The sequence below is a fragment of the Kogia breviceps genome, chromosome 1 (assembly GCF_026419965.1).
Source record: "Kogia breviceps isolate mKogBre1 chromosome 1, mKogBre1 haplotype 1, whole genome shotgun sequence".
NCBI classification, from domain to species: Eukaryota; Metazoa; Chordata; class Mammalia; order Artiodactyla; family Physeteridae; genus Kogia; species Kogia breviceps.
This window is the reverse complement of record NC_081310.1, coordinates 127,381,647-127,395,158: the sequence shown is the minus strand read 5'-3', so window position 1 is coordinate 127,395,158 and position 13,512 is coordinate 127,381,647. Positions and strand designations below refer to the sequence as shown.

The following is a 13,512-nucleotide window of genomic DNA, read 5'->3' as shown; positions in this document are numbered from 1 at the left end:
ATACTATGAAACCATATGCCTCTCACCCTCATTCAGGCACAGGACCAACTACACAGAGAAATTCTACTCATCCCCATGGTGGGATATACGTATCACCACACTAAAAAAAAAGTCATTCTAATCTCTAAAACTACTTCTTCTCAGAGGCTGGTCTGAAGTACCTATATTTTATTAATTCTCAATCACAAAATTCACCCTGTTCTCTCTGCCTAAAACTCTAATAATCACTAAATAAATAATGTTGACTTTTCTAATTTCTTCTCTTGTACTATGAATATATTTTATACCTTAAATTTTGCACCTGATTGAAAAAAATCTGGTTTGTCTGGAGCACTTCATTCTGTATTCCAGACAAACCAACTACTAAGAATGCGTTAAACTGTGAGTAAACTCTATCATTCACTCCATTAATATCTCTTCTTTTAGACCTACTGAACTGTTAATTATATTTTAAAGTTTACTTGAAATGTCAGTTCACATGGAACAAACACATGAGGCACCACTATTACTGGCCAGTTCCCCAAATCAACAACACCTTTTAGTTTGAGCCACAATGAGCCCTTGTGTATATTTTATTGCAATTCCAATGATATTTCTCAGACAAACCTTAAGTCATTCCATTGGCTTTTTATCAAGAAAGAAAACAGCTCTAGGTTCTTCTGAAAAACAGGTTTACTGAAATGGAATATATAAAGAATAAAGCCAAGAAATACCCAATTCATAAATTATGTAAACTCTCAATTTTAGAAAAGAATACTTCTATAAATGTTTCATTGACCTACTGTCATACCTTCTGCATATGCTACAAATTTCCAACTAAGGACCTTCTCTTATAACAAGTAATCAATTCAAACCACATCACTTGATCTTTTTACATTATACACATTTGATATAATTTTTATCTCCAAGACAAGGTTTCAACCAAGACAAAAATCTCCTTTTATTTATAGAGTGTAATTTTCTGAGAATTGCTATTTATAAAAGTTTTCTTTAATAAATTCATAAAATGAGTCCTTTGCTGATTTTGTTAATTACACATTATTAAGGGAAAAATTCTACTTTTTTGTAGAAATAACCCATTTTTTAGTAGAAATAATATGCCTTCTTCCTTTATAAAATAAAAGTAACCATTATTTCTGGTTTGCTAAAACTTAAGAGAAAGAAAAAGTGCTTTGGTTTGCTCCCTCTTAGAATTAAAATGCTTGGGATCAAAGTTGTAGTTATCCAAGAATATAATATTAAATATTCTATGAAATACAGTCATTCAGAGTTCAGAGATTGGGAAGCTCAATTATTTGGAAAGCCTCAATCCTAACAGTTAGCTTTAAGGATTTCAATGAATAAAAATCTCTTGAATATGTGCAAGTTGAACCTTCCTCAAATTCTCACCTAGACAATTAATTGTGTGTAAAATAAGAAAGCAAATCAGAAGAGAAAAACAAACACTATTACAGCAAGAAAAAAAAAAAACGGTAGTTGACAGTAGAGAGAAGAGAAAGACTATCAAAATACACAGATGATCTAGAAATACATACCAAAGCATCTGTAGGTGAAAGGATGTGATAGCTGAGATATGGTTCAAAATAGTCCAAGTTTGGGGAGAATCAAATGAGGGGTATAAATGAGACAGGTTTGGTCATGTGTTGATTATGGAAGCCAGGTGATGGATAAAGAAGGTTTATCATAGTATTCTCTCTACTTGTGTATATGCTTGAAAACTTTGCTAATAAAAAGTAAAACAACAACAAAAAACAAACATGGAATTATAAGCCAATAGACCTCGAATATCGATTAGTTATGAAAAATCTCCTAATGGCCAAATTCAAAGGCCTTTTTTCTGTTCTTATTTTATATGATCTCTCAGAATGACAGTGCATCACACCTTTCCTTAACACTCTGTACTCTCTTGTTTCCCATACTTTCTGACTCCTTTCCTCTCAATCTCTTTAGCTGTTTCTTCTTTCTTTACCTGCCTCCAAAGTTTGGAGATGCTCAAAGTTCTTGTCTTTTCAAAGTCTATAGACAACTGCAAGGCGTTAATTACAACTAGTCCCAATGACCATCAAATTGCCGTTTTCTACCCCCACCAGTCGTTTTCTACCCCCACCAGTCGGGGTATTAGAAGTGTATTTACAACGCTATACGTTGGACTGCATTCATCACCTAGGTAAACAGCAGATCCCTCACATTCTACTTACATCCTCTCCTTAGCTGTAGGAGATATATTCTTGGTATGTCCACTGAGATCTCCTACTAGTACATCAAATTCAATATATAAGTTTGAAAAAGAAACCCAATTCATAATCTTTTTCTACATTTCTCCAGCAAAAGCAGTAGCTTTCCTCTCAGCTTTCTTGTTTCTGCTAATGGAACCCAATCAACCAGGTGTCAAAAGTCAGGATTGTCTGGGCCCTCCCTTTCTTCAAATACTTTCAATTCTATTTCTTCCTGCTGTTGCTGCTGCTGCCAGATGCCATCCAGTCTCATTACCTCCTTGCTGAGACTATTGCCAAGGCCTCCTAACTGGTTTTCCTTCCTCTTGCATCTTCTAATTTCAGTCCATCACACAGACTTGCCAGATAAATATTCCTGAAGACTATCTAAAGATTTCACTCCTCTGCTCAAAAATTGTTGATGGATCCCCTCTGCCTAGTAAATAAATCTAAATTCTCTAACCAGATAGTCAATGCCCCTTATATTATATCAGCTCCAGTCAAACTGAACTCTGATGACATTTTATTTATCCCTCTATGAAGAAAAGGTAACCTTTTCCTTCTGTTAGCTACTACAGTTAATTTAATGTAGGTCTCTTCCTCCCAACACTCGTTGGCTGTTTGAGGACAGGGACCATATCTTGGTATCTCCCCACAGAAAATAACACAGTAGTGTTTGTAAAAGAAGGAAAATAAGACTGCAGAATAAAACCAAATTAAATTTAGGCTACAAAATATTATTTCAATTCTCTTTCCTGCAGATGTAGTCTTTCCAGAATGTGTACATAAAAATAACATCTATTACCTGTTATTACATTTATATCTGGGTATTGGCTTTCACACAGACCAACAGCTTTGCTATCCCTCTCAAAAGCCTCTCGAAGTTCTTTCTTGACTGCTGCCGAGCCACATAATCGGTACAGGCCTACTACCTAGAAATAAAATTATGGCCACATTATGGTAAATTGGATAAAGAGAAAATATTATAGTGCAGTATGTATAAATCACATGAATTTGGCAATCTAATATGTTCTGATGGCATTTAATTAAAAATATCTCAAACATAGCTTTCAAAAGTCTCTTTTTGAAATCTATAGTATAGACTATACTGATTATAGTTATAGTTATATAGTTTAATAAAAAATTATATTCTTTCCTTTAAATTTGAACAATATACTGTGATTTCTGTAATGCTGGCTATCATATCTTAAGCAAAGATACAATCCCTACCCTTTAGTTTTACATGCTCAAACAATATCTCCATGCCCCAAGATGTTGCCCTTTCACATCTTTTGCTCTAGACTGAAGTAATACAGCACAGAAGTTAAACTAGGGTTTTGGATTCATAAAACTCCACATTATCACTCCTTGCTTGGTGAATTTGAGCAAGTTACTTAATCTCTTTAAAACTCGATTTATTTATTCTAAAAAAGTATATTTTTGAAAGAAGTTTCCAGTATACTATTTGTGTAAAGTTATCTTAAAAAAAAAAAAAGGTTCTAAAGAAGAAGTAAAAGTAAATCTAGGATTTTTTAACTTATCAAATTAATTGATTATAAAGCAATGAAGGAAATTCAATTAAAATAATATATCAAAGGTAAAATAAAACTTTTAGTTCAAAATGTATATAAGATGCAAAGACACCACTCACTCTCCCCTCAACCTACATTAAAAAGGTTTGTTTTTTAAACACTGTTAGTTCAGTATTAATTCACTAAGAGGAAATCAACATGGTATCTTAAAGAGAAAACATGCCTGATTAAGCAATTGGATTTTTTTAAAAGGATAAACCTTCAAGAAAATTGAGGAAAGTGGTTGTCACCTATACTTCCACATCAAAGACTATTTAGGAAGTTTAATCACCTTGAATTGAAAGAAGTTACAGATAAAGAAATTATTTCAAGACAGAAATAAAGTGAAAACACACAGTGCAATCCCTAAGGATTTGAACTAGGAATCACTTTAAAATGTTAAAAATGATCTAGAGGAATAATGCAAATGAAATTTCTCAGTTTACTTATGACAACCTCTTCTGAGTTTTTAAATAACTGATAGAATATACTACAGAAAGTGGGTCTCAATATAGGAAAGCATCACTAATGGATACATGGAAATGTTATCCAAAATACTTGCGATGACAAGCATTAAGTATTAATTGAAAGATAGTAAAGAACCTACAACTATTTCTAAGGGAAGGTAATTCAAGGTGCTGCTGCATTCAAAAGAATCAACATGATATGGGAAATCGAGGAAGGTACTGGAAAGAAAATTCAAATTTCCTGTTCTTATGCACATTCATGGTACATTCACATCATCACAAGAAAGAAAAGCAGAATGGTAGATGATCCAGACAATGAAACTAAAATATTAAACAGGATCAAAGGAAATGCTACCACATGAGAAGAAACTAACTTGAGTACAGCCCTTCTGGTGTAAGCACACTTAAATGTCACAAAATTTCATAAGGATGTATCCTCTTAAACTTGAAAAAGAGATGAACCTAGAACAAATTAAAGAAAGCAATACTTCAATAGCAAGTAATAAATTAATGGAACATGTTATCCCAAAAGCTGCAATTACAAATATAGTTTTAAAGGTGAATAAAAGAAGGAAGAGCTAATATGGATATGTCAGGAAGGGATATTTTAGGATATATCCCTACCTTCAGAGGCTGACTTCTTGAATCAAACACTTGAAGTACATGCTTGATGCCTCAATTGAGGACAGAATCTGAACCGGATGGCCCATGAGGATGATTTCTATACTAATTTTTCCTATTGGAAGCAGGAGACAGGTGGTAGTAGCCTTCAAAGTATTTCGAAGATATCACAAACCATTTTTTGTTTGACTATCAAAACCTGATATTCATTGTAAAAAAATAAGAATAATTACTGACTAGAGAGGTAAACAAAATTTAAGCAGTATGCTGCTCTGTAAACTGCAGGCACAATCAGCCTCTTTCTGTGCATGTGTTGGGGTGCAACAGGAGAAGCAAGAGACAAAACAAGAAAAGGTGTTGAAAAAGTACAGCTCCACACATACAACTGTAGAATTTTTTTACTTTTTATTTCAAATGAAATAATTATTTATTAAAATAAATCTTTCTAAACTTTACGTATAGAAATAAAAAGCATTGCTAAAAATAATTTCTTGGCATTTAAAATCAGTTATTACAGTTTTATATACTTGCTCTTTATAAAATATTTTCAGAAAATAGACTGTAAAAGTACAGCACTATTTGAGTTACTTATTTTAATATACAATTGTAAAAGTTTCTGTTTAAATAATTACCTTTAAAGTCTGCCTAATCTCTGGCCTCCCTACATGCTGCGTGGAAAAAAAAAAAAATACAGGAAAAACAGAGGACCTTAAGAAAAAAGTAACTGGACCAAAAGTTGGATTGGAAACTAAAGGCCTCACTTCCACCCAGATGACATAAACTTGACTTGATGGAATCACATATCTGAAAAGAGGTTTCAAAAATTCAAATGTCCTACCTCTCAGCTTCAGGAAGCTACTGCATCTATTTTTATTTAATATAAGCAAAAAAGACCCACAGAGATTAAGTGACTTGCCCAACATCACACAGCCAATAATGGATGAGAAACCAGAATCCAAGTCTCTTGTACCTTTATACAAAACTCCACTAACTTATGCAATTTCTATCATTTCCATGTTAAATTCAAGGTAGGTTATTTTAAGTTTGTTTCTACATTCTTATAAAGAAATCATATTTCAGATTTTGTGGTATTTATCCTCGATATTTTTTAATGAATGTTATAAATTCTGATAGCACTAAAGCAAAATACTTCAGAACATAATGATGCTTAGACTTATTTTGTATTGCAAAAAATTAGTACAGATAATTACTTATACCTCAGATTAATATCCTCAGTGATACAGTTTCTCACTGTCATAGTCTACATGTATAAATGAAAATAAAGATAAGGTCTACTAACTAGTTAACATTTATATATCTTGTTACAAATAACACCAGGTTTGTTTGTTCTAATGAACTGCTTTTACCTTCTTTAAAAGGAAAAGAGAATGAGATGTGCTTTTATTAGTAGGACCTCTCCTTATCCTCCACGCTATCCCAAAGGTAAGACATGGATAAGCTTATGCTTTCCAAAGAGTGGAACTGAGGGAGAACAGGGAATAAGGGCAGGGAGTTAAATTTAGGAGTGAAACAGGGTTATAATATTCACTGTCAAACTCTCTACCAAAAGAATGTCAAACCATTCAGAAACATTCCTTAAATGAATTAGGCTTAGCCTATGTTATCGGCTCTGGCTTTTCCGAGGAATGCCATTGTAAAGCAATCTTCATCTCTAGGTATAAGACCATGCAGCTCTGCATCACAACATAAATTATGGAACCATCTAGCATGCTTTCAATCACTGACAACAGAGGTTAAGGCATAAATTACATCCTAAACAGTAATGGAATAAAAATAAAGAATCCGAATGAGAAAAAGTCTAAATTGGATTTTTTTTTAACTTACCTTGAACTCCTTCCCCCAAGACTTACTATAAATAAATTTAATTATTACTCAAATAAATCTAATTATTACTCAAATTATTACTCAAATAAGGGGGCAATAGAGAAACACAGTAAAATAATACCTGACATCCTCTCTTTTCAATTTCCATAATACATTTCTGAATCAGGAGTGGTACCATCAAGCCTATATTTTCTTTCTCTACAACTTTTCGAATATCAACACCAAATATTACTGGTTCTCGATTTATATCTAGTCCATGAAGTGAATTCTCCCACTGTTCCAAAAGAGTCACTTTCACATAAATAAGACCTCTAGGTTCAAGTTTGACAGCCAACTGATGTGTCTTTGTCACTCTGAATAAGGTGGGAAGAACAACAGTTCCATGACAACACACTCGATTTTTTCTTGGAGTGGGTTCCCAACTGAATACTACTAATTTCAAATGCTGTGCATTTTCAATTTCTATGTTGAAAGTGTGATCCATGTCTAAAAACGTTGTCCGACATGTGAGCAAAGCTGTTCTGGCTTTGTTTACTGAATCTACCTGAATTGCACAAAAGACATCTTTTGAATCTATCCGAGGTGGTTTTAAATCCTCAGCACCATAGAAATGCACACTCATGAGCCCAGATATGTACTGAGAACACTTAGGTTGATCAGAAAAGCTATAATGTCTAAAAGCATCAATGTCTATTTCATTTTTGCTGCAACTATTTGGAATTATTTCTTTTCCTTTTGCAAATTTGTTTTCACATCCATGTTTGCTAGATTTAGCTATAAGTTCAGGAGAATCTCCATCACTGAGGTAACCACTTTTGCAGGAATACTTGGAACTCCCAGAGGTTTTCTTCTGGTAGCTGTGCTGAGAAGACACACTAGTATCAAGATGGTACCGGCTTATAACATTCCTCTTAGCAGCTGTGGTTGTGTTCCCAGAAGGTAGAATAACAGCATGATGAATTTCTTGACAGTTACATTTAGACAAGGAAGGCATATTATCTGGATTGTTTCCATAATTCAAGGTTCCTTTAACACTCAGTTTCCGGCTAAATTCTGGCAACCTTTTCATTCTCATGGAAAGTTTCCTCACAGTTCGTGGAGATTTTATTTTATCCGGGAAAGACCAATGAATTGAACTGCCTTTTTTCACAGGGCTAGGGCTTGGAGAAGATGGTCCTGTAACTCCCAAATCAGGCTTATTTGTAGCAGCTACTATCCCAGGACCTTGAAAATAAAAGATATTATAAGGTGAAATGTTTTGATTCCTACTTTTATTTTTACTTTATAAAACACCAACCTAACAAGCTCTCACATGGATAGAAATTCTTCCCTGTCTCTTCTTAAGGGTGAGATTTAGTCAAAAGTTTAGATGAATCTCCATTACCATGTTCAAGCAGAATATCAAGATCTACAAATGGCTTACAGCGGAAAGAAACATCTCCCTCTCCATCTGCCCTTCTATTCTGACGCTTTGGAGGAAAGGTAATATAGGTTCCTTTTAAATATTTCCCACTGCAATATACTTCAGTGAGCATGTATTTATAACTGTAAATGTGGGTATCAGAGAAAACTAGGAAAGCTTCCTATTTTAATATGTTCATTTTAACATATTAAAACATTAATTTCAACATGTTTCCTATTTTAATATGTTTATTTATAAATTCTACCTAATATAAGAATGACTCCTGGGCTTCCCTGGTGGCGCAGTGGTTGAGAGTCCGCCTGCCAATGCAGGGGACATGGGCTCGTATCCCGGTCGGGGAAGATCCCGCAAGCCGCGGAGCGGCTGGGCCCGTGAGCCATGGCCATTGAGCCTGCGTATCCAGAGCCTGTGCTCCGCAACGGGAGGGGCCACAGCAGTGAGAGGCCCGCGTACCGGGGAAAAAAAAAAAAAAAAAGATTCCTCTATATTTACCATTCTCTAAAAACTAAATTTCATCACATAGCATTCCTGGTTTTAAAAAAAAGTTAAAAACCAAATAAGTGTATATTTTGACAACTAAGAGCCAACTTAGTTGGCTCTAAAATTCTATTAGAACATATCACCAAAGATTACATAGAATGAACACTAGTTAATCAAGAAAAACTGAATAATGAATATCATAAACCTAACTGAATAATTTTTAAAACTGTATAGACATTTTCTTTCTTGTATTATCTGTATGCAATAATTCCGTAGAACTTCAAAAGCTAAATTAGGGCCTTTCTTTGCAATTTTAATATATTAAATGACAGTACAGAGATAAAATGTTTTTTATAATTTTCAATTTTCATGAAGAGTAAAGTGTTAAAATTCTTTCGAATTCTTCTCCACACAAAAATGGTTTTATTTTTTCCTAAATGTCAAAATTATTCAGGTTTACAATAAAACATTTTTTAAAAATTCAAAAAAGTACAAATAAAGTAAATAATAGCCCACATTGCCAAGCCATTAACCACTGTAAAACCGCACTACCAGGAGATTAATCATGGTAAATATTGTGGTGAAAATCATATTAAGGGCTTTCCTGGTGGCGCAGTGGTTGAGAGTCTGCCTGCCAATGCAGGGGTCACGGGTTCGTGCACCGGTCCGGGAAGATCCCACATGCCGCGGAGCGGCTGGGCCCGTGAGCCATGGCCGCTGAGCCTGCGCGTCTGGAGCCTGTGCTCCGCAACGGAGAGGCCACAACAGTGAGAGGCCCGTGTACCACAAAATAAATAAATAAAAATTAATAATATTAAAAGTAGTTTCTATTGTTATTATTAATATTTAATTATTATTTTAAATAATACCAGCCAACATTTACTGAGCTAGACAAAGTGTGAAAAATTAATTTAATAATTAGTATGAGCAGATATCCTCATTAAACTCTCATAATAACCTTAAGAGTTAAAATAGCAATACCACCTCATTCTCCAGGTAAGGAACCTCATGCATGAGCTAATCTGTCTAAGATCACAAAGCTGGAAGAAAGTGGAAGAATTAGGACTCAAACCTAAACACAGGCTTTCAGAATCTATGCTCTAAAATACTACGCTTTCAGTCTCTCCATCCTTTTAAACAATTTTCTGTCCATACATATACATCAAACTGATTTTCAGATACCTTTTCTCAACTATTATTAAGAAGTTAAAGTATTCCATTTAACCTTAAACTTTCAATTCCCCACCCAAAAAAAGAATGTAGACTAATTAATTTCATTTAAAAATCTGAACCTTTTCCTATTAAGTTTTCAAATTAATAGAACAAAGTGAAAATAACTTCTAAAACTCTGTTGTTATTATCCCAATTATTTAAAATTTAAATTAATTGTTCATACTTTAATTATTCCTTATAAAGATCCTTAATGACCCTAATATCAGAGGTTACTCTATGTAATACTACATTTGACAATTAAAATGAGAAAAAAGTGTTTATTCATTTCAAGAATCAGTAGATTAAATGACCTTTCTTTAAAGTATTAACATAGTATTCTCCCCCCACCCTTCAATGTGTCCTATTGACAAAGTAGTTTCTTTATAGAGAAAGGACTATTTTAAGTATGCCTGCTGGGCTTTTCTGGTAAGCAACTAATAAGAAATGGAGTGTTTGATAAACTAGACAAAGCATTCCCTTGTACTGTAAATTGTAGTACAATTCTACTGGTTTCCTGGTCTAAAACATTCTATAGTAGTCAGTCCTGCTGTAGTCTACAATCTATTTTATCATGGCCTAAAAAAGCTACCCAGTATATGAAATTGCTCTAGGTTTTATTAAATCAATAAAGAGTTAATCTAAAATACTGACTTTTTTACATATTATGCATTAAATATTTCCTACTGAAGTCCTTACCTAATTATTAAAATGAAATACTGTATTTGTTAGCAATTTCTACTGCAGACAAGACTGAATTTATTTTTTTTAATGCTTTGTTTTTATAAAATCCAAAAGCTGAAATATGACCAATTTGAACAATCACTTAAAATTAAACCAAAATTATACTAACCAAATAACAGATTAGCTATAGCTTGTAAGGGGAAAGCATAAAATGAAAATCTTTAAATATAAATTTATGAACCAGGCTAGAGTCAGTTGAAACTGGCACACTCCTTCAGCATCTAGAACAGTAACTGGCACATAGCAGAAACTCAGTGTTTATTGAATAAATGAATTAACCAATTGTTAATTGTATATAAATTGGTAAACCTTTCAGGAAGTACAATATAGAAATTACCTATAATAGTTACCAGCTAAAAAGACCAAGTAAAGATACTAGTAATCGATACTAATGAAGCAAAATAGATCATGATAAAGATCACTGCAACAGTAGTGGAAAGATTCTATTAACACCCAACATTAAGGAACCAGTCAAACAGATTAGGGCACATCAACTCAATTAAATACTTTAAAAATAGGGAAACAATCATAACATTAATCTACATGTAACAATACAAAATATAGATAGCAAGTGAAATTAGCAAAAACCAAAAATAGTCCACTATGTCAGCAACTAAGTAAAAGATACATATACAAACAGAAGTTAACAGGCAAAAAACAAGTCACAATTGTGTTAGGATGATCATAAAATTGTCATTCATATTAAAAATACTTAAACTTTCCTATTTCTTAATCAAAAAATTATTTTGAAATTCAACCATTCTCTTTGCCTATTTCCCAACAGATTTCTGCCAATGTTGCTAAAGAAAACATACCACTTTAGGTAAATGACCTTTCTGATCAAACTAAAGCAAAAAAAAAAGATGACATATAAACGAACTGTCCAAATACTTCCTTTGGTCAACTTAGGAATGTGCTTGTTGTGATAATATACTTAAGAGAATAATAACAGTAAGAAAGGAGACATAATTGGCAGCCCTATTGTACTTTCAAATTTGGGTGGTTTTTTGTTTTTTGTTTTTTTGGTAATGTCTGTCAGTCTTTACAGATTCACAATTTGCCACAAACATAAAGTAATAAAGTTTAAAGACAGTACTTAAAGTGTATATCACTTTACAGACACTGGCTCTCTAATGTTGCTCTTATACTTATGCCCTCTTGCCTTTTCTGCACCATTCCAGACCCATCACTATCTGTCTGCCCTACTCTCCTGCAAGCCTTCCTCATCACTCCATCCTGACCACAACCTCTGTTCCAAACTATTATTTTATAGACTATTTATTCCTCTTCCCATCCATATTACAAAAGAAGCACACATTTGCTCTGGAAAATCAGTCTACAATTAGAAATGCACACACACAATTTTAATCCCAACACCAGGGGGTAGGGGTGGGTCAAGCATTAACAGTTCCGGGACAGCTTTTCATTGTTTCTTTCAAAATTGACATCATACAGTTCGCACTGTTTTTTAACTCACTTTTTTTCTTATCAATATAACATTTACTCCTTCTCCTCATACCCCTGAAAAAAGGATCCAAATGCAAGTAGATTACTTGTAAAGTACAAAAAGATCAGCAAGAAAGTGAAAAAATTCAGGATAAAATTCAAGGTGAATTATCAAGCCTGCTACCACTATGGGCACCTGGAGCTTAACTTCATGAGAAAACTCTGGGAAACAATATAGAATTATCCCACCCAAGTGTGGAGGGAGCTGGGGTAGGCCTATACCAACTCCTGTCAGTCGCTAGTTGAGGGGCACTCCCGGGATTTCCTGCAGGAGACTCCCTAACACTTCGGAAGGAGTCCTCAAGTAGAGATGCAGATACTGATTTTTGAAAGTAGGCCGCCTCCATTTAAATAAGTAATAAAACCCAAGGGATATGAACAAGTACTAACAGCATCTGCTATACCCCATATCTTTGACTATTCTGTATCATTTGAAATTTTATAAATTAAAATGACTCGATATTGTATAGAACTGCTTTCTATTCAACATTTAATAACTGCAACTAAAAGTGCTTAGGTAGTGTTTTCCTAGGTAGTGCGTCTGGGACTAAATTTAAAAAGCACACCAGAAATCAAGGCAATCAAGGAAAAATAACACCATTAGGTTGAACTATATGAAATGCCAGGTTTTTGGTTTTTTTTTTTCAGACCAAAAACTGTTAAATATTGGCAGTTTCATATGGTTCAACCTAATACATATCAAACTTCAATTATTTCCTTTCTGGGTTTCATATCTATTGTAGCACCTATTTGCAAGATCTTTACTTCTACCTCTCCTTTCTTTTTCTCTTCTTCTTTTCCTTTGTTTCTGAGGAAATGTAGGCACAAAAGTGAAAACTAATGACTGCTAGTATACTGAATATACAATTTTTCATCTGTGGCCAGACCAGGTGTGAATGAATGAATGAATAAATAAATGAATGAAGCAAAACAAGACATACATGCAGAATATATCTCTTCCAGTCCCTGTGACACCATTCTTTCAACTAAGAGAAAAGCAATTACTGCCTCAAAGGATAGACATACTAAAACCACACCATACACACTAAAAGTTGGTGTAGGACTACCCCAGCTCTTTCACCCCTTAAAAAACCAAGTCTGTAATAGGAATAATTAAACCACCATGTACATAAAAATGTTTATAAACCTTTTTCAGTTTTGTTTATTTTCATGAAAATACACTCACTTTGTAAGGAAAAGTACATAGCTACAACAGACATCTATATTTAGTTTTAGATACTGCCAAAGAATTGAAAAATGGAAGAAGAAAAGGCAGATATATGATCATCTTTACCTGCAAAAGGAGATTTCAACATGGGACTCTCCTCTACTATTATACCTTCTTGTGTCTTGTGTCCATGCCTTTGCTTGTACTGCTGCACAAACTCTGTGGAATAGATAGAATCTATAGGATTTATTTCATTTGACTGTGT

General features: G+C 33.7%; 1 protein-coding gene across 1 annotated transcript in view; it reads right to left on the bottom strand.

Annotated features, from left to right (window-relative positions):
- SYDE2 (synapse defective Rho GTPase homolog 2) overlaps nucleotides 1-13,512 on the bottom strand; it is a 38,956-nt gene that overhangs the window by 14,030 nt on the left and 11,414 nt on the right. Inside the window, exons 2-4 of the mRNA XM_059061447.2 lie at nucleotides 13,374-13,512; nucleotides 6,839-7,941; nucleotides 3,019-3,145 (exon numbers count right to left, since the gene is read on the bottom strand). The exon at nucleotides 13,374-13,512 is cut by the window's right edge and continues 557 nt beyond it. Coding sequence (XP_058917430.2) covers nucleotides 3,019-3,145; nucleotides 6,839-7,941; nucleotides 13,374-13,512 — 1,369 coding nt within the window. The remainder of the gene's footprint in view (nucleotides 1-3,018; nucleotides 3,146-6,838; nucleotides 7,942-13,373) is intronic.